A 19,408-nucleotide genomic window follows, 5' to 3' on the forward strand; every position below is an offset into this window, starting at 1 on the left:
ACAAGAACCCGGATATAACTTTCCCACTTTTGGACAGATTTAGTCGAGATACTCAATTGTTTTAGGCCATCATTAAATTTACACAAGTACACACAATCTTCACTGCAAAACTGTAATCAATTATATAATAACTATAATTATATTATTACTATCATCATTATTCTTCTGATTATTACTACTCCTAGTAGGCCAGTATTAGCCTGCTTATTGGCTTGCTTATTAGCCTGCTTTTGCCCTATTTTATGAAATTTGTCAGAGATTTTTTGTAATAAAAAAAAAAATATATATATATATATAATGTTTAAAAATCAATACAAAATATCAAATTATTTGGGGGGGGCTGAAGCATAGGCCTAATGACATCACTGTGTGGTACACACCTTTTGAAGATGGACAAGCACGTGTGTTTAAAAATCATTTTCAAAACATGACCCCATCTTGCAAAACATCTATGCAGCAACACAAGATGGAACAATTAAACGTCCTTTCAGGACACTGGTTATACATGTAGGCTAGCATTTATTGGAAAACATTTTTTCACAGGCTTATAAGAGGCCTCACATGTCAACATCGGAGTGTTTCCACACAACATGCAATATATTTACCTTATATTGTGCACTGCTATCAGCTATGTGTTTGCAGACGTGCCAGTGAATCTAACACAGGCTTGGCTGTGTGCGTGCATGCATGCCACTTTGGGCCTCTGCTCCACAGCTTAAGGTCAAAGAGGGGAAGTAAAGGTCAGGCTAAGTTTAGATGGTGGCTGACAGAGCCACATTTTACTTTTAGGACTACAGTAAATGCTGCCTCTCTTGTATTAAATATGCCTCAAATATCACAGGGAAGAGAACAGTGCTTGTAAGACTATTGTATAGGGAACCAATCAGAGTTAATACCATAATAGAAGAGCATATGAACTTTTAAGAACACATTTTGGCTTTCATTTACCTGACTGATGTTTAAATGCATGAAAAACTTTCAGACATCATTTATGCAACTTGAGAACGTGGGTAGGAAGTCCAGTGCAAAGTCCGTTAGGGGCAGAGGAGAAATGAAGATGCATATGATGAGTGGCTGCCATCTAGTGGCACATAAAAAAAACAAAAAATAGGTTTATTTACAGCACAATTATACTTAATTTTAAATTTAAAAAAACTAAGTCGGCGTTTGTACCTGATGAAAAGTGTGCAAAAAAAGAAATGAGAGGAATAACAAAACGTCTAATCTGTTTATTCATGCAAATCATAATGAAATAAAAAGGAAATGTGTACATGTTTGGCACCAATCTAGTAGGTTTTACTACACAACTTTAACATTTGACCCAATTAGCAGACTAAAGCTACAATTTCAAACTAAAGTTGTACAACAAGATGCTGCTTGATGACAATACTCACACAATATGGCAGAATCTACAGCTGCTCTAATATAAACAGCGACTAAAGGTTTCTACTAGCGTGATGACACCATGGTAACATGTAAACATCCTTTTACCATCCAGCATCCAACACGGTGATAGCAGTCTGTTCCTCTGTACATTACAACTAACAGCCCAATCCACTCATAGACCCGATCCGGTCCAGTTTGAGGCCAAAGCAACCTCGATTCCATCCCCTCCGTGAGCGCTGCTCAGGTTCCACCCGCTTCTGATTGGCCAGAGCCTCTCTGAGGAGGCGGAGCCAGGGTGTTTCCACCTGGACGTCAGCCCATTTGGTGGAAAACTCAGAGGCTTTGGCGCCAGAGGATAATGTGGACTGCTCCTCTGCCGGGCTGTTCAAGAGGTTCTCCAGATCGTCCATGGTCAAAAGGTCGTTGTAGCGGTCCAGAAGCTGCTCCATTAACTTCATGTTACAAAATAAAGAAATTAAATTGCATGGCATACAAGTTAACAATGGAGACATTTCATGAGCCATCCTCATTCTACACTTTTGCCAACCAAGTCCATACCTGTGCACTATCAGGAGTGTGCAGAGCGCGAGCCTCTACGGTGTCCAAGGGGGCCATGAGGAGCAGAGTGACCCCAAGCAGGACAGGACAAAGCAGCATGGCAGCACAAGTGATGAACACGCCAACAGAAAATACTGTAGCTGCAAGAGACTGAACATTTGGAACATGATGTCGTGACTGTTTGTTGATTAGCACGCAAGGACCTGGCATGACGACAATTGTCCAGGTCCCACTGCTGACCTAAAGACAGACATTGTATGACAACTGTGGTGCCATTTAGCAAGGCACCAAAACTTTTTTTTTTTTTTTTTTTTTTGAGTAATGCTTGTAGCAATAAAAACCAGAAGAAAAAAAAAACCTGCATTAATTAAATAGGACGAAAATGACTTTCCCCTTTGGGATTAAAGTGGTTAAGAAAATGTATCAATAATATAAATTAAGCAATTAGGAAAAAGATTCAATTAGCTCACCAGTTAAATTAAGTATTTTCTTTTAGTTTTTATATATGCACATATGTATACACATACACGCATATACTCTACACATATGCATATAAATAAGTACATTTTAAAACTGTATATGCACATATATAAATAGATATAAATGGAAAATATAGATGTAGTATTTTTAAAAGTAAACTTACTGTAGTAAATTTTAAAAAGGCAGAAAATATTTATTTTTGGGGGATTAAAATAGTATAAATTTAAAACACAAAAATCTAAAAAATAAAATACTAAAATTCTATAACATACACTTAAATATAAATTAAAGTATTTTTAACTAAAGTGGAGAAAAGCATCTTATGGAATAAAGCAAAACAATTTGAAACAAAGCACTAAAGAATTAAAGAAAAAAAAAGAAGAAATTAATTTAATTTCACTGGCATTCATTCCTACTGCAAAAATCAGTATGGCATGTTCAGAAAGGAAAATAAATGAAGTATGCCCAACAAATCAAATCAAACTTGATTTGCCGTTTCATTTCTGCAAGTGAAAAGAAGAACGGTTCTTTTGCAAAAGAAAAGCATGCTCACCTAGCTGACTGTAGTGCACCGAACTCTCCTTGTGGATGTCTTCTGCGGTTAGTGCCTCTTCATCTCCACTCAGAGCTGCCGCTCACTTGTTGGCACCTGCTGAGAACATCACTATCTCACTGGGCTTGCCACGCCTCCTTCTCTTCTTCCTCCTCCTCATTCGCTCTGTGGTGGAATTGAAATTAGGATTGTTTTTCCCCCCTCCTCTTTCTGGCAGAGGCGGAATGCGGGTGTGCGGGCATCTTGCCTCCACTCGTGCCACTGAGTGAAGGGGCAGGACCCAACTAAGACATGGTGGATGTAATGGCATAGTGATCTGACCTTTGTCTTGTTTTTTTTTTTTTTTTTGTGCCAACAGCTACCCGCAACCCCTGCCGCCAAATTACAACACTAGCAACAGTGAGTTGCAGCCTGTGATTATTTCAACTAGGGTCTACCTCAAATAGTCAACCTCCGTGGTACTCAGATAACAGCTCACTTTTAATACATTTGAAGCAGGAGTGGATACAGTCATATTGCAGAGTGGTTATGTAAAGCCACCATGCCATGCATGCATAGAGAAGAGCACCCCTCTCATCTTTTTGGGAGAGGATGCGGTGTGGAGGAGGGCGGTAGGCGAAAGAGATTAGCAATTAGGGGGGTTAAACTACCGTGCATGTGATATCAGTGAAGAGCCCGTGGGAGGTGGAAAAAAGTAGGCAGCATAGTGAGGAGGGGGGAAAAAATGTAAATAAAGACAAAAAAAAAAAAAAAAAATCACCAGGCAGAGAGACCTAGAAAAAGATTGATGACTGAAGAGAGGCCAACCTGTTAGGAAAGTAAGCATATCAAATGATGGGGAAAAGAAAAAAATGTTAGTAAAGCAGAGAAAAATGATGGAAGGCACTCTCGGATGAAGGGAATACTGCAAGCGGTACACCATTGAAAGCTATAGCGCAAGAAACCAATAGTTTTAAAAGTGCAAGGCAGACGCACAACACCTCAGCTATGGCACACCGGCTTGAAAAAAATGTAAATAAAACATATTTTTCAGCCAACTAAGTTGATTTCAACTATGTTAAAATGCAAAATTAACTAAATTTTAGACTGGGGCAAGCAAAAATGGCCACATAAAAATTAGCTCTGCCACACTTTGGAATCCCTTGGTGTAAATATCAAGGACGTAACCCAGCAGACAGGTTGGACCACAGTGATGGGACACAAGACAATGCTGCTGCTTGGGAGCTGACCACACCAAGTGTAGGTTTATTACAATTACGTCTCCACTCTAAAACACATAATCACCGTTTAGTCTGTGCTAAAAGTAGCAAAAAGCGCTGTTTAAAAAATATAAAAGGTCATTGCGAAAAAACAAAAAGTAAAATATGCAAAAAGCTGGACAATAACGTTAAAAAAGAGACAGGATAAAACTTTTTTTTTTTTTTTAAAAAGGGGGAGTCAGTTTCTGAGGCGAGCTCGGCGAGGCGTTCGGGCAATTGGCGTAGTGACTTTAGGGGTCTCGCTCTCCATCAACACAGCATCTGATGAAACAAATAAGGATTGGAGTGTGAGAAATCATGTGACCTCTTGGATCTCATGGATTGTGGGATTAGTGTTTTTTTTGTTGAGAGCGCTACTTTTGGTGGGCAAAAACAAATGTGACATACAGTATTAGGTAACGTGTGGGGACTATGAAAAGTGAACCACATAAGCATGGACACGACTCCCCTCAGTTGTAACCAACTTGTCATGAATATTACCTTCACCTGCAAGACTTGAGTGAGACATTACCAATCACAATTCAGTTTTAGAACCAAACTGCGGTAAGCTAAGCAATTGTTGGATAAACTTACCCTCTTCGTCCTCCTCCGAATCACTACTGAAGGTAATTACAGGCTTCTTTGACTTGCGAGTCTTTTGAGGAGTCACAAAACTGTTGTCGCTGCCACAGCTGGCAACTGATGGTTTGGACTGACCTGGATGGACAGAGAAGGCAGCAAAAAGTGTCACCAGATGAGACTGTAGAATTTAAAAAGGTCTCCGATTGAGTAAAATTGACTTTTCGGTGATGTGACCCAAGAGTGTGTTTGTGAGCACCAAATATGAGAAAGATCCATCATCTCCCTTTGACAGGAGGCTGTCAAACGATCATTATTTGGAGTACCGGGGTTTTTCATGAGCCGCCCCCATCTTGATGAGGCTGCTGTGTATATAACCACTGCTTTCACAGACAGCTTTATAATTTATATATATTTTTTAAATCACGCTGCTCTGGACATCTTAACCCTTTAACGGCCTAACCAAGAAAAAAGCAATATAAATTTTCTGAATTTCTTATTGCCTTAGGTGAGTAATCTTGTTTTTAACGGAAAAATATCCGGGTAATGGACAGTCTATTCTTATACAGTAAAACACCAACCACTTCATATCATAAAATTACAAAGACTTACAGATTTTCCTGCTACAAAGTAACATACTATTTCCGTCTATCAAGGTCTCTATCAATAACACAATGTAAATAATTATTCCTGCCTTTCAGATTTTAATCCAAAAAGGTCAAAATGTCTTTTTCCCACCATATGACATCCTAGTTGGATCCTAGTGGAGGGTGAAGTGGTAGAGATGGCTTAAGCAGTTGGAGCTCAGTTTGGCCCTGCTTTCAATGAAGTATAGTGACTCAAAATGTGCTCAACCATTTGGTCGACCAGACACTTAAAAGGTTAAAATATATCCTGGAGCCAACTATCCATCAGTCAGCTACAGACATGATAGCAGATCGCAGTAAGTTTGGTTTTTATTGTCTTCTTCTTCGGTGAAAGCTCACATCACTATGCTTTGTTGCTAACGTGTGTCCTGTCCAAATCCTGAATGCTACTTTACTCTGTCATGCATCACGTTGGACAGAGTTAGAGTTTTTTTTAAAGAGTGCATAAAGTGCACAATAGTGTTTCTTGGAGCGACACATTCTATGGGAGATGGTTGTGGACAGGCCATGAAACCATCAACATTATGCACAGACCTCTCTTGGATCTTGCTCTTCCTCTGCCAGGCAAGGGCGCATGTCTGGGTGTCTTGTCAGAAGATCCTGCCACTTTTGGGTTCTCCTCATCCATTTCAGGGCTTTCCACATTTTCCAAGCCGCGCGTGTGGACCGCAGTTAGCCGCTTCTCGAACTCATCCACTTGGGTCTATTACAGAACATGTTACCACCGAACACAATACCATGTATCACTTTACTGGAAGCGTGTATATGTGTGTGTGCCACCTTGAATTGAATCTTGGCACCTCGTCGCAGCTTGGCGGTGATGGCGAGCAGAGGCTGGTAGACACCGGGTTCGGTCAGCTTGTCGCTGTAACACTCCCAGCACTCCTGCAGCCTCTTGAAGCCACGCTCACACATGGACAGCAGAGACAGAGAGATGGCCAAGTCGCACCACTGGCGCTCCGTCCTAGGGAGGAGAGAAGAAAGATGGATTTGAGGGAGTGAAATTTGATTAGAAATTATGCAAATTGCACAGTATTCCATCTATTCAAGATCTTTTACTTGTGCGTTGTGGCTTTGCGCTGGCATTTGGAAAAAATTGCATTTTCTATCAACGTCAAGTCTTAATTCACTTTGCCATGGCGTAATGCAAGATGTCCTTCCTTTGAGTATGGATGACTCAGAGGCGTACTCGAGGCAGAGGTCACACCCCATTGTTCCAACTCCATTCTCCAATAACACGCAGACACGACTGCCATGACAAGATGAGTGAAGTGAGTGTCAGTGCGTGATTACTGTGTGAATTCAACTGTGAACTGGCCTGCGAATGGTGGGTGTCTCTTCACGACAAGTAATTACCCGCATGTCCACCCCCTGCAACTTCACATCACAGCTGGACACAGTCACAGAAGAAAGCAGTGGGAGACATTATGGTCTCACCTGGCAGTCCTGAAGCGCTGACACAGTTTTTCCACCAGTGATTCAGTCTGCCTCTCTTTGGTGATGTAGGAGAAGAGTTGCCTAAGAAACCACAAACATGTCATTTGTTGAACATACACAATCTCATATGTCAACAAGCCACAGCAAAGGAGCCTACTTACTTCATAATAGTGTTGAAGTCATCAGAGCTCATTCCTCTCTCGGGGTCAGACAGACGACTGATGATGTCCGGGAGCAGGTTGTAAATTGCATTGTCCTGACGGAAAACATGATTGGCAGGTAACAGTGTGAGAAACTTGCCAATTATTCAAATTACCTTTTCTTTTTGTGTGTATGCGTGCGCACCTTGGTAGCCAGCTCATTGAAGAAGTTGAGGGCCAGGCTGGCGATGTGAGGCTGGGGGTCAATTAGCAGCACGGCCACCTCGCTGACTTGCCCCTTGACCTTAAGGACATCCTTTAGCACCAATTGTGTCAGCACCGTCACAGCCGTCTGCCTCACTGAGGGCACTTCGTCACTGAGCCTGCGACAGAAAAAGGATGTCAAATTAGGATAACGAGACAACTCTTCCCCCCCAAGCTTAAATTTGAGATTAAATCTCCAAATCAAAAGGAGGGATATCTCCAGTAGTCAAAGACAGGCCTGTATGAAGGGAAGAAGAAAGATATAATTAAAGTACCGGTACTCAGACCAAGTATATGTAATGCATCACAGGGTGGTCAAAAGAATGGGGTTTCCACATTTGAAGGCTTCAGGGTAGATACAAGTGCAGAAAAACAAATTGTTTTTGTTTAGCTAGTGATGTTTTAAAGAAAAAAACATATTGCTGTTTTAGTTACTACAATGAGCTGGGGTGAGCAGAGTCTAAAAAAAACAAACAAAACACATCTGATCTTATGACCAAATTGTACAAATGAAATAAAATCACATTAAATGAAATGACCTATAGGGATGACTCGATCGATCTTTAGGATCGGCTTAGGTGCAGTAACGCGCTTCAAAGTTGGTTGCCACTCGACTCCCACGAAGATGCAGACTTGTCCGTGGTGAAACTAGTTTCACTTTTGACGTTGGATGTTTGGCTTGCGCGACTCATGCTGGATTAATATGCTTTATTTTCACAGCGTTGTGTTTTACCGAAAAAGTTATTTTCTATAACCACATTCAATCTCACAAATTCAAGTTTGTAAAATAATTTAAAAAAGGATGAATAGCAATCAGCAAGACTGTTAAAAAAAATTCGAATCGAAAGCCAAAAAACGTAGATTGGGACATCCCTAATAACTAACATTAAACGATTACGTAACAAACAAAATTAAAGTGACTGAATCCTATTGAACATATGCACTATATGTCATATTGCAGCATTTCAGGCTGTTTGTGCCAATAAGTCAGTTTCATCCAATATGAAAATATGGACATCATTGCTGGTTGCCACTTCCACGTTTGACGATATAAAAATATAATGTTTAAAAATGTACATAAATATGCGGTCCAATTTATCTGCATATCTCAATTTCCAAAAGTCAGTCTTGCTGGTCTGGTGTGATGGTGAAAGAGCAATTTAAAGTTGGCCTCACTCAGACCCACACCACAAAAGAAACTCATTAACCAGTACCCTCATTTATGCCAGGGAGTAGGATTTCTGGCAGAAGATCAGAAAAGCATACACAGCACTTTCACATGCCAGCATAGGGGCTTACCACTGCAATGAACAGGGTAATTAATTCTTAATACGCTTATCTGAAGGCTCCAAGGCAGCAGCAGCCTTCGAGGACAGTGGAGGTGTTTGTGTGGGAGACAATTAGTGAGAACTTATCAGGTAGGAAACACCGGGAGGGCAAAGCGGCATTAGAAGAGTGACTGTCTGACATATCCAAAAACACCTAAATGTCGACACATTATAATTAAAACTCGCACATCAAACAACACAACATCGTTTAAGTTGGCCATAGGGCACTCAGGCTTTACTTGGGCTTTAGAAGCCATTAAAAGGGGTTTTTAAAAGTGAACTTCTTGGCAGAAGTGAAAAACATTTAATTTGTCTCCTACTTGCTCAGTCACTCTGCATAATTACAACACAGTGGCCAGCTACAATCTGTTACACACTAGTAATTAAAAAAGGGACCCTGTCCAAAGCAGCCTGACCCTGTGTGTTCTTGCTAAACCATGATGCTATGCCAGACTGGTTGCCGTGGTAACCACTGGCCATGCGCTTGCCAATACAGACCATCACAAATTAGTTTCATCAAAGTCCCAATAGAAAGTGTAAATGTTTGCCCATTACGAGGTTCAGTGGAGCCATAATGGGTATCTAATTGTGAGGAACAAGTGCATGAGAGTTTCAGAGCAATGTTCAACAAATCCATTCAGTTACCTGGCATATAAATTCTGTGTCCAGGGCTCCAAAATATTAGGGAAGCGGACCGTGAGATCTCCCAGGGCAATGATGGCGTTGGCCCTGACGACAGGAAGAGTAGAGCGCTCCAACACTGTAAACATTAGACGGGCATTCTCCTCGCAAACAGTCGGACTGGAGTGGGGGAGGTGAATGGTATAGATACATCAGTATTTTAGACTCCATTGTGAGTGAACAAGAGAGGAGGGGTTTACCTAATCATCATGTACTGTGACAGGGCCAGACAGGCAGCAGTGGTGAGCTGTGGGTGGGAATAGCGTCCAGGGGAGCTGCAGACTTTCACCAGCAAGGGAAGGAATGCGCACAGGAGGTTCTCCTCTAAAAAAGGCAAGAGAATAGCCAAGGGGGGAGTTTAAGCTAAATATTTCATCAGCATATGAATGTCACACCATGCATCACATTCGTTACACAGGAGAAGATCAGAAGCAACGTTACCAGCGAGCAATTCGGTCTCACAAATCTTGCGAATGAGCTCGGCCTCTGTGTCTTCTGCAGAGGCGCCGACCAAGCCGAGATCCTCCTCTATTGTGCTGTCATTGGCTGTTTGCTGTGAGGAAAATGAAAGCTTGACATAAGATACTGTCATCACATGGTGGTTACATTTCTTCAGAGGGACAGGGAAACTTGTTTGCTTTGGTAGCGGCTGGGTTGCATCTGTGTTGGGAATGGTAATAGCTACCTGCCAATTTCAATATAGTGTATACAACAATAACAAGATGAACTAAAAGTTCAATAAAACACATTTTAAGAAACAAGTAAACAGTCAGAGACAAGCATGTCATGAGTAATATCAAAAAGACTAATGTGACAAACTTGGTGTTGTTTCACAGCCTTTCCCGGCCAAATGTCTGTTATTGTTCTTGCGTGCAGCAATTACTACAGTGACATTGTGTTAATACTATGCCAGACTTGTAAAAAAATGGATATCTTTGCATACCTTAGCTTTGGTGGATGGTCCCTTTTCTTTCTCCTCCCTCTCCTCTGTCTCTCCTCTGCGCCTCCGCAGCTCAGTGCTCACGCTGCGTTCGAGGTGTGACACCTGCCAGAAGGCCACGCTACCACAAAGAGCCAGCAGTTGAGCCAAACACACGCAGTTCACTGCGGGAGGGAAGAAAACATGGTGAGGCAACAGTGTCTAGAAAAAACAACCAGCCAATGATAAATACATGAGAGTTGTCACTCACCTTGTTGACCAAATTCTTGAGAGCCTTCTTGTATTTGTTCGCCATCCTTGTTGACCTGCTCGCTTTCTGCGATTTGATCTAACAGGAGTCGAGTGGTGCGCTGGAGCAGCCGGGAGCACAGCTGGTCAGGGGATTCAGCCAGAAAGTAGATGAGGCGGACGGCTTGCTCCACGAAGCTCTGCCAGTGAGGGTCCTCCATCATGGCACCTGGTGGAAAAAACGAGCAAGTCCGACCGGGGTGAGACATATTGTGCAGAGTTTTATGCTGAACAACAAGAGGGGCACAGACCTTCAGCAATTGCTTGTGTGAGGCAGGTAAAGAGTTGATGTTCCTGAGGCAGTCTGAAAGGGGCACCTCTGGATTGCTTTAAGAAACACAAACATTGCATTTACTAATTTTTTAGCACATGTTTCACAAGTTTGAGTAACCATGAGGAGTGTGCAGATAAACCTTAAAAATGTATAGTATATAAAAATGCTTTTCCTATTACTACAATACTTGGAAAATATATTATATAGGTACTGGAACACATCAAGCACTACAGCTGGTCAATTTCTACCCATCAATCTATACCTTTTATTGCCCCTATGTTGGAGTATCAAGTCTAGTGGTATGATACTTAAATAATGGAGGTTGGTGTAATTTCAAATACAGTAACTTTGAATAGCGCACAATTTCCTCCACTGTTTACTGTGCGGCCTTCCAGTACGACGCAAATATAGTTATATTAAGAAATTAAAATCTTACCCTAACATGGTCAGTGATGTTGCAGATGGTAATAATGGTGTCCCTCGCCAGAAGGAAGTCCTCAGTCACTTTTTCGCCCAAAGCCACAGAACAAAGGGTGTCTAAATTACTCAGGACCACTTCCCTTTCACCCCTGTAAAAAAAAAAAAAAAAATCCATGCAAAATAAATAAATAAAATAATATTTAGGGTCTAACTGTGTAAACATATGCAAACTATGGCCTACATTACAGTTGTGAGTTGGCCTTACTGCACTTAGCAGCTGGGCAGATAATCTATGTGAGCGGGCGAGTTAGAAGAAAAATGAGATTTAACAGGTTGTGAATGCTGGCGGCTGTATGAAGAGAGGCAGCAGTGTGGGTGGACTACAAGATTGCTTTTGTTGTCTCTACCCTAGAGCAGTAGAAGGGGGAGCACTAAAAATATATATGTTCATCAAAATGCACTGGCAACAGTCCTTGCTATATATGGTTGCGACTGAAATGATTTACTCGATGACTCAGGACCAACATGAAAGGAATTGGGCCATTATGTGGTGAACCACATTACAAAATTTACATTTATTTGATAACTGTTATCAATAGGGATGTAAGATATTGGCTTTTTTTTTACCAATAACCTATATGTCAATATTGTCCAATGCTCAGTTTCCAATTCCAATATCAACAAACACTGATGTGTACATATTTATACATACATATATACTGTGAATAGATGGATTATTTATCGCTGTAAAGGCAGATCCTTTATATATATCTCTGGTATTGGATCTTTGATCTTACCGTGCAGCCATGCCTAGCAGGAGGACTGCAGCTCGTTTGTATAGTGCAGAGGTTTCCGTTTTACCAGTAAACCTCTCCCATAGAACCTGCACAACACTCGACTCCAGACTACTGCCACTGCCAAAGAACTCTTGCACCTGCAAAGACATATTTGATCGTTTACAATGCTGCTACATTTGCGATAATGGTAAATCATGACTATTAAGGCGAGCTTAGGAATCAAGAGCATATACGGTAGGTTCTCGTCTGTGATTTTAAAAAAAATGACTCACAATCTCCTCAAGACACTGAATTGTCCCCAGAGAGGCGTCCACCATCAGTTCAGAAAGACTATCCACAAGAGTTTGAGCTTTCATCCTAAAAAGATTTTACAAAATTAGAATGCTACATTTAATCTAAATTCATCAGCTACTCATTAATCCTTGTAATATCGCAAGGGTGATATCGCAATATCAAGACATGCATTTTTAATAATCAGAATAAAATTATACTACTATACACCACTATACTACTACTTATAAAATTATGCCATAATCTTCAGCTTTACAGATGCCTTTATTGTGCATGTTCACAATGAACTCTGGTGAATTATGCCTCATCGATTAGGAGAGAGGCCACTATTTGAGAAAACGTAGAAATTTATCCAGATTGAAGTAGGCCTGTCACAATATCACATTTTGCTGGTCAATAATTGTTGAGATGGACACTCAAAAAAAGAAAATAAAACCACACACACAGTTAATACTGTATAGTGTTATGTATATAAACTAATGTAGGGGGTCTGCCACCACTGCAAATGAATGTAGTGAATGACACTGACTGATCGATTATCGTGACAGGCCTACACTGAAGTGTTTTTCTTCACCTGGTGGTGTCTCCTTTGGGGTTCAGATAGAGGTGCCTATAGGCCTGGACAACAGCATCTTTGATGGCGGCGTCAGCTGACCAAACCAATGGCAACATCTTCCTCACGCCGCTGAGAGAGTTGGCGACACTGAACTCGCACACCGTTACGCAAAACTGCACTGCCTCCTGAACGACTAAAAGACAAAACACAAAACAGTTAGAGTGTGAATTTTGTCTGTTGGCACCAAATACAATCTTGGAAGACTTCCGACCTGAAGTGGTTTTCCAGTAGAGCATTGAGTTGATGACCGAGATGGCTCTCTCCACCTGAAGAGCAAACGTTTCTGTATCTCTAAGGTACTGCACCAACATCTCCTGCTTCTTCAGCTCAGCATCCTCCTCCTCTTTATTGCCTTCTTTACATGGAGTGGGGGACAAGTTGTGGCTTGGCTCAGGAGCATCCTTATCAGAGCCTAAGAGGCAAGGCAGAAAAATGTGAATTACTACAAAATCTGCTTGGACATGACACTGCCAAAGCTGTTGAGCTAAAAAAAAAAAAAAAAAAGGACCTCCCGAGTTATGCTGGGAACACCGAGGTAGGCTGGACTGCAACGTGTATAGTATGCGTAAAAAATGTAATGTGTATCCCTGCCTGAACGTCCACATTATGTGTGGTATCATTCACAGTAGCAATGACATACTGTATTCAGTCTGACTGGCTTCAGGCTTCTCTCTAAATTATTCTGTGTATAATCCTCCACCTTTAAAAATGCATTAGAAAATTTGTAGAAATAGAGGCCTCGTCCAAAATCTTCTCTACAAAGCCGTGCAGAGTATGTGATCTATATAACCTGAACATGAAAATGTGTGCATCATTACAGCATCGCTACAGCATTGTCGAGTGTCCGCGGTGTAAAGGCTGGCGGAGCAATGTAATATTCGTCTCTGTGGCAACACAAAGCCGATTGCCTCGTTCCTCCAGACTTAGTGATGTACATGAGATGGTTAGTAGGGCTGGGACGATACCTGCTTGTGAGGAGAAGACACCGTATGTTTTCAACTTTTTTTAAAAGATTTTTCCAATGCAAAAAAAAACGTGCCATGGCTCAAAAAAGGTTGAAAAAACTGGGATAGAATATAGCATTGATTCTAAGAGGAGGAATCAGTGTGAGGGGAAAAATAAATGAATACATAACAGTAGGTTAGAATGCAAGTTAAAAAGTGTCAAGGTCAATGTTTACTTCAGGCAATACCTTTCTGAAATGAGAACCTGAATGTCAAGGGCTTGTATTTGACCTACACGTTTATAACTCACAGTACCTGAACTGGTGGCTATTATGAACTTGTCAATTTTAATTACAACAGTCACAGAAAGATAACTTTGAATGAATGTTCCCCAATGACGACATGCTAAATCACAAAGTTAATGGCGGTTCAATGTGGTTTTCATTAAGACGACAGAGTCATGAATGAAAGGGTTTACCTTTGAAGAGTAGAGACATTGTGTTCATTAGAGTCTCTGGGGAGAGAGTAGACAGAGCAGCAAAGATCTCCGATTCGGGGAAGCAACTGTGGGCTTTTACACAAAGGCGCACTGCATTCCTGTGCGGGTGAAAAATCAAATAACTCTAGTGACCAAACAGTGCGCTATTACCAAATATGTCTGGGGTGTTAGCATCACCTGTACTTATTGACCCGGAGGTACTGAGCGATCTTCACTGCCGTGGCCCTGTCGTCATCCTGAACAGCCTCTTCCTCTTCATATTCTTGTTGTTGCTTCCTCGCGGCGTCGCCTGAATGCTCCAGCTCTTTCTGGACGGTGACGTGCAACTCAGGCTCCATGGCAGCCCACAGCTCTGAGGCTTTAATGACTGCCACTGCCAATAAGCAGACAAGATGAGGTCTAATGAGAAGATCTTATAGATAACATTAACACACTAATCAGAAAAGATGGCAAATAACTTCATATGTTGCACAAAGTTGAAATGTGATGTCATCTTGTAACATCTCAATGTACCAATGCCTTGTGCTCTTTTGCCAGATACATGGCACTGTGGTCTTTATGAAGCCTTTTCAATTATATTGAGAGGCTTTCTACAAGAGTGCAGCCTCACTCACATTAATGAATCCATGCAAACGTTGAATGGATCTGTTGTGCTACAAACAGGTGTAACTTTATGACTCAAAGCACTTAGAGTGAATGCATCTGAGAATTTGGAAGAGGCTAAAAGAGGTGGGGGGGAAAGCATTGTGTCATTCGCTTCACAAGTAAAGTGAACAAAAAGGAGCCGGATGGAGTGAGAGACAGACTGTTTTGTCCTCAGATTACCAAAGAAGCAACTCATAGCTGGCTGAACAGTGAACACAGTTGGGTGAACTTCAGGCCTCGAAGCACAGACACACTGTAGGTTGCATACCCATGATTACTCCTATGTAACCTCAAGAGGAGCAATAATGGTGCAGACTAGTTACTGTAGGCAGACCCTTACAGCAGAGTAAGAAACCTCCCTTACACTGCCAAGATTACCTGCCAGTTGAGGCAAGAAGAAGCCAGCTGTTGTTCAGTCAGCTCATATTCGCCTTGGTCTCATCATTGGGCAAAAAAAAAAGAGGATATCACATTGAAAAAAACTGAAATTACAAAAGTGAACTTTACCTGGTGTGTCCCCCTTCTGTTTGTCTTTCATCTCCTTAAGCTTTGCCATCTCTTTCTCCAGAGGTTTTTTCAGATCCGTGCTGCTCAACTTAAGAACACAACATCTGAGATTTTTGATTGAATTACCAATGCTTTAAAAAGTGAGAATAAAATAGAAGAATGGGTAGAATTACCTTGCAGCTGTAGGGGTTGTGTGCGATGAAGGCTGCCAGCAATTGGATGGCGCTCTTCACTGCATTGACGGATTTGTCCATCAGGCGCCCCACAGCGAGGCCCATCACCTCACTGTATCGACACAGTGGCAACGCCTAACACAGGGAAGACGGTCACAGCCACGGAACTTTGTTAGCCAAGAGAGCCATGATAGTCAATATTTTAAAGGGGATCTATTTTACCTTTTCTGACCTATAAACGTAAGTAGAATGTTGTATTCTTGTGTTAAACTATGCCAAAGTTTCAGATAATGGTGTTTACGCATTTGGAAGTGAGCCGTGAAAGAAGTTTGGGGTGGCTCTGAATGCTCGGTTTCAAAAAGTTGTTAACACCAGCTCCCTGTGATGTCACAGTGAACCAGATCCTTATGTGGGCGTTCCCAAATACAAGCTGGAGGCTCAGGTCCATGGCTTCCAGGCAATATTTGTTCAGGTTTAAAAAGGACAGCTAACTTACCCAAAGAGGCTAACGAAAGTTATATTAATTTTGTAGCCTTGGCTGAGTAAAGGTTGGGAAGCGTTGCTCGAGTGCAACAGGGGGGCTTACTTTGCTGTTGACGATACGCGTGTACACTTGCAAGACACGAGCTCTGACGTGGGAATGGGTGTCGTGCAGATGCTCTTGCAGCGTATCAAAGAATCGGTCACGGTCAGCTTTGCCAGACTCATCCAGTCCGTCTCCGCACAGGACACGTACCAGGATCTCTCCCAATACCTCACACACAGCTACACGCATTGTGTGGCTCTAAGAAAAACACGGAAAAAACTGATTATACTCTACAGCATTAAGATAAGAAAGGAAGAACTCTATGAAGATCTTACCTCTCCTTCCAGGTGTGTAATAAGCACACTGATGTTGGGGATCAGTAATTCGGGTAAGAGTGCACCCAGTTCAGAGAGGAAAGCAGCAAATGCTTTGACCCCCGACCCCTCTCTGGCAAGCTCCTCACTTGACTTTTGGCCAATCTCCCTAAAGAAATAAATCAGTTATTTAGAAAAATAACTACTGTTACTTAAAAGAGGGAGTTCATGAAAGCATGCCAACTGACCTTATTACTTCTCCTATTATTGCTCTCATTCCATATTCCGTGCTCCATACACACAGAGCCTGTGCAAAGACCGAGGACAACTGCTCAAAGTGCTGCAGCAACTGGATCACCTTCACACTTGCACCTATTGGGAATCAGATTGAGAACTCCATACAGCGAAATCCCCAAAGATCAATCAATACAGGGGTCAAGCTAACCTAGGAGGTGATTGTATTTCTTGAGCAGCACTCCTAGCAGATGGATAATACCGTCTCTGGTGGGTTTGGTCTTAACGTGGCTGATAGTTGGGTTCTCCAGTAGCTTATAGCAACAGCAAGTCACACAGCTGAGGAAACAACAGAAAATTGGACAAGTGTCATATGTTTCCTGAACTTTACATTTAACACAAAAAACTGACTTAACAGTTTACAGACTTACTTTCTCAAGCATTCCATATCATTGTTAAAGTAAAAAAACGTCCTCTCGATAGAAATGTTAATCCCAGCTGTTACTTGCAAAGAGACTTTTTATGGAGAAAAAGCTGTGTGAGTACCTGGTGAACTCTTCTTCTACTAGAGAGAGGTTCCAGAGGGAACGGATATCCAACTGGAGGAGCTGCACAAGAGCCTGAAGAACTCTCTCTCTCTCGCTGTCCCACTGCAGAGGTCCCTCGCCAGTTTTGGTCTTTTTTCCACTCTGTACAAAGCATGGATACTCTTCATTATTTCCATATATTTCCATATGAGTAGTGTAGCATGAAATACAGTAGATGCCCTCAGATTACCAAAGATTGATGCTCATACCTGCCAAACCATCTAAAGAGATTATGCCCTCTTGCCAACTGTTACATAAACATTCATCACACAAACAAAACCAGCCATACATTGTTTGACATCTCCTACCCATCCTGTCCCATTGCTCTTGAGGAGGACAGAAGTTGTAGAAGCAGAGTCAGTGTCAATATAGGTGGGCCCTTACAGCAGTGAAATATAACTATGACACTACCAAGATTACCCATCGAAACAGATGGCGAGAGTTATCGTAATCCCTGGTCTAACAGATCACACAACTGCCATAATTTCATCACAGGGCATTTCAATATTAAACTCAACTATCAGCCATAAAAAGTAGTAAAGTGCGCTGTTAATCAGGTTACCTTCCCAGGTGCCGTAATAATACTCTGCCTGTAGGAATCGCTTTCAAGGCACTCTGTCATTTTGCAGAGCAGAAAGACACTCATTTTGACAGCGTTGAGCTTTTCCTTGCGCTCTGCTGCCGAAACAGAGGTGGAGAGGAGCAGTGCTGGCAGGGAAGTCGCCAGGCTGTTAACAACTGCAACAAAAACAACCAGGAAGATAAATTTCGTTTTCTTTTTTTTTTTAAACATGACAAACATTGACATGTAGCAGTTCTGACCTTGCACCAGCAATTCCAAAGTGTCCTCCTTCACACTCATGTCCACTGAATGGGAATGCCTGTAAAATGTAAACGTGTTTACATAAGTGCAAAAAAAACACTGCAGGGTTAAAAAAAAAAAAACTCACTGTAATACACTGTAGGCTGTGTCAAAGTGTTCCAGGATACACAAAGGCCCTTGGCTTCTCAGGGCAGCCTTGAATCCTAAATACAATACACACAAAACGAAGATCGAAACACACAGGTACAGTTAATTATATGATGGCCAAAGGAAGCAAACGCGCAGCAAAAGCTCTCGTCTCGGTTTGCGTGTTTGGTTTTGGAGCATTTCTACCTTTCGAGCTATGGGATGTAGCTGCGCACTTGCACGTATCGACCACCGTACGTTTATATTGAGTATACCACTTACTGTTAAGATAGGACTGTAGCTGTTTTGGAGGGACCACATCTTGCACGACGTACTGGTTTATTCCCCCACTCTTGACCAGGTCGCCCACGCAAACGGGCACGAAAAAGTCCCAAGACATTTCTGTGGAGGAAAACACTGCATTTGTGCAATTCGTCACATCACATCAAATACATTACCTAAAACGCTAGCGCTTTGATTCATGTTGGTTCGTTCAGAAAAGAAAACAATACGTTGTTATATAGCATCGTAAATGAAAGGAACAGGATGACAATTGAATTAAATATATGTTTAATTTCCTGTCAGCGCTCTTGCTAGCACAACGCTATAATGCTAACTTAGCGGGTAGCTGGGTTTACAGTGGTACCAGTGTAAACAATAACGACAAACAGTTGTCGAGCGAAAACGTTGTTTTAAAACGCCGAACTTACCGTTGATAGTCGCCCGTCAACCACAACAACGCTTGACGCGGTCCTAAGTTCTCTTGTTTGTTCTCTCGTCCCTCCAGTCCACAAACGGTATGTGGCCGCCGTCGGATTTTCAAATTTGAAGGACATGGCGCCAATGGCTCAGTGACGTCATAGACACGCGACGACAGTGTACTACAGAATTTAGAATTTAAAACAGTTCATAGCGCCACTTGTCATTTTACGGTTGTATTAACATTAGACATGAAAGATTGTTTGAGCATTCAATCAAAATTTCATGTTAATAACACTGCAACAGATTTTTTTTGTTTTCTTGGTTAGACGCATGCATTTCTGCATCTTGATGCATCGATTCCACCAACCATTGTGATCATTTAAAATTCAGTGGCAGTAAACATCCTCACGT

General features: G+C 41.7%; 2 protein-coding genes and 2 non-coding genes across 4 annotated transcripts; all 4 read right to left on the bottom strand.

Moving 5' to 3' along the window:
• Positions 1-1,214: 1,214 nt before the first annotated feature.
• Positions 1,215-3,126, bottom strand: nppcl (natriuretic peptide C-like). Its single transcript, XM_058053654.2, has 3 exons — positions 2,978-3,126; positions 1,945-2,094; positions 1,215-1,838 (listed from the first exon to the last, which is right to left on the bottom strand). The coding sequence occupies exons 2-3, from the start codon at positions 2,041-2,043 to the stop codon at positions 1,542-1,544; spliced, it is 396 nt and encodes a 131-aa protein (XP_057909637.2). The 5' UTR covers positions 2,044-2,094; positions 2,978-3,126; the 3' UTR covers positions 1,215-1,541.
• A 1,068-nt stretch (positions 3,127-4,194) lies between these two features.
• Positions 4,195-19,176, bottom strand: ncapd2 (non-SMC condensin I complex, subunit D2). The gene is made up of 32 exons (XM_058053652.2): positions 19,006-19,176; positions 18,578-18,697; positions 18,297-18,372; positions 18,169-18,227; positions 17,909-18,084; positions 17,306-17,448; positions 16,971-17,098; positions 16,774-16,897; positions 16,547-16,694; positions 16,272-16,469; positions 15,686-15,820; positions 15,513-15,600; positions 14,538-14,733; positions 14,340-14,458; positions 13,129-13,329; positions 12,876-13,050; positions 12,283-12,367; positions 12,011-12,147; positions 11,230-11,362; positions 10,771-10,846; positions 10,482-10,688; positions 10,235-10,395; positions 9,733-9,844; positions 9,492-9,615; positions 9,256-9,411; positions 7,224-7,401; positions 7,040-7,134; positions 6,879-6,959; positions 6,222-6,405; positions 5,976-6,144; positions 4,810-4,932; positions 4,195-4,497 (listed from the first exon to the last, which is right to left on the bottom strand). Exons 2-32 carry the CDS (start codon positions 18,693-18,695, stop codon positions 4,415-4,417), a joined length of 4,188 nt encoding a protein of 1,395 aa, XP_057909635.2. The 5' UTR covers positions 18,696-18,697; positions 19,006-19,176; the 3' UTR covers positions 4,195-4,414.
• On the bottom strand, positions 15,172-15,455 carry LOC131105762 (small nucleolar RNA U85). Its single transcript, XR_009119994.2, has one exon. It is a non-coding gene; the product is annotated as a small nucleolar RNA U85 (small nucleolar RNA).
• On the bottom strand, positions 17,523-17,844 carry LOC131105761 (small nucleolar RNA U85). The gene has a single exon (XR_009119993.2). It is a non-coding gene; the product is annotated as a small nucleolar RNA U85 (small nucleolar RNA).
• Positions 19,177-19,408: the final 232 nt, after the last annotated feature.

This window comes from Doryrhamphus excisus, linkage group LG5, assembly GCF_037039965.1.
Source record: "Doryrhamphus excisus strain RoL-2023G ecotype Guam linkage group LG5, RoL_Dexc_Guam_v1.1, whole genome shotgun sequence".
Classification (NCBI taxonomy): Eukaryota; Metazoa; Chordata; class Actinopteri; order Syngnathiformes; family Syngnathidae; genus Doryrhamphus; species Doryrhamphus excisus.

Coding starts and splice junctions, on each gene's coding strand:
- nppcl (XM_058053654.2), bottom strand. CDS start 2,043: ATGCTGCTTTGTCCTGTCCTGCTTGGGGTCACTCTGCTCCTCATGGCC. Junction 1,839..1,944: donor ACACTCCTGATAGTGCACAG/GTATGGACTTGG, acceptor TGTAACATGAAG/TTAATGGAGCAGCTTCTGGA.
- ncapd2 (XM_058053652.2), bottom strand. CDS start 18,695: ATGTCTTGGGACTTTTTCGTGCCCGTTTGCGTGGGCGACCTGGTCAAG. Junction 13,330..14,339: donor AATGTCTCTACTCTTCAAAG/GTAAACCCTTTC, acceptor CTTGCCTCTTAG/GCTCTGATAAGGATGCTCCT. Junction 4,933..5,975: donor AAGAGCAAGATCCAAGAGAG/GTCTGTGCATAA, acceptor CTGTCCATCCAG/GTCAGTCCAAACCATCAGTT.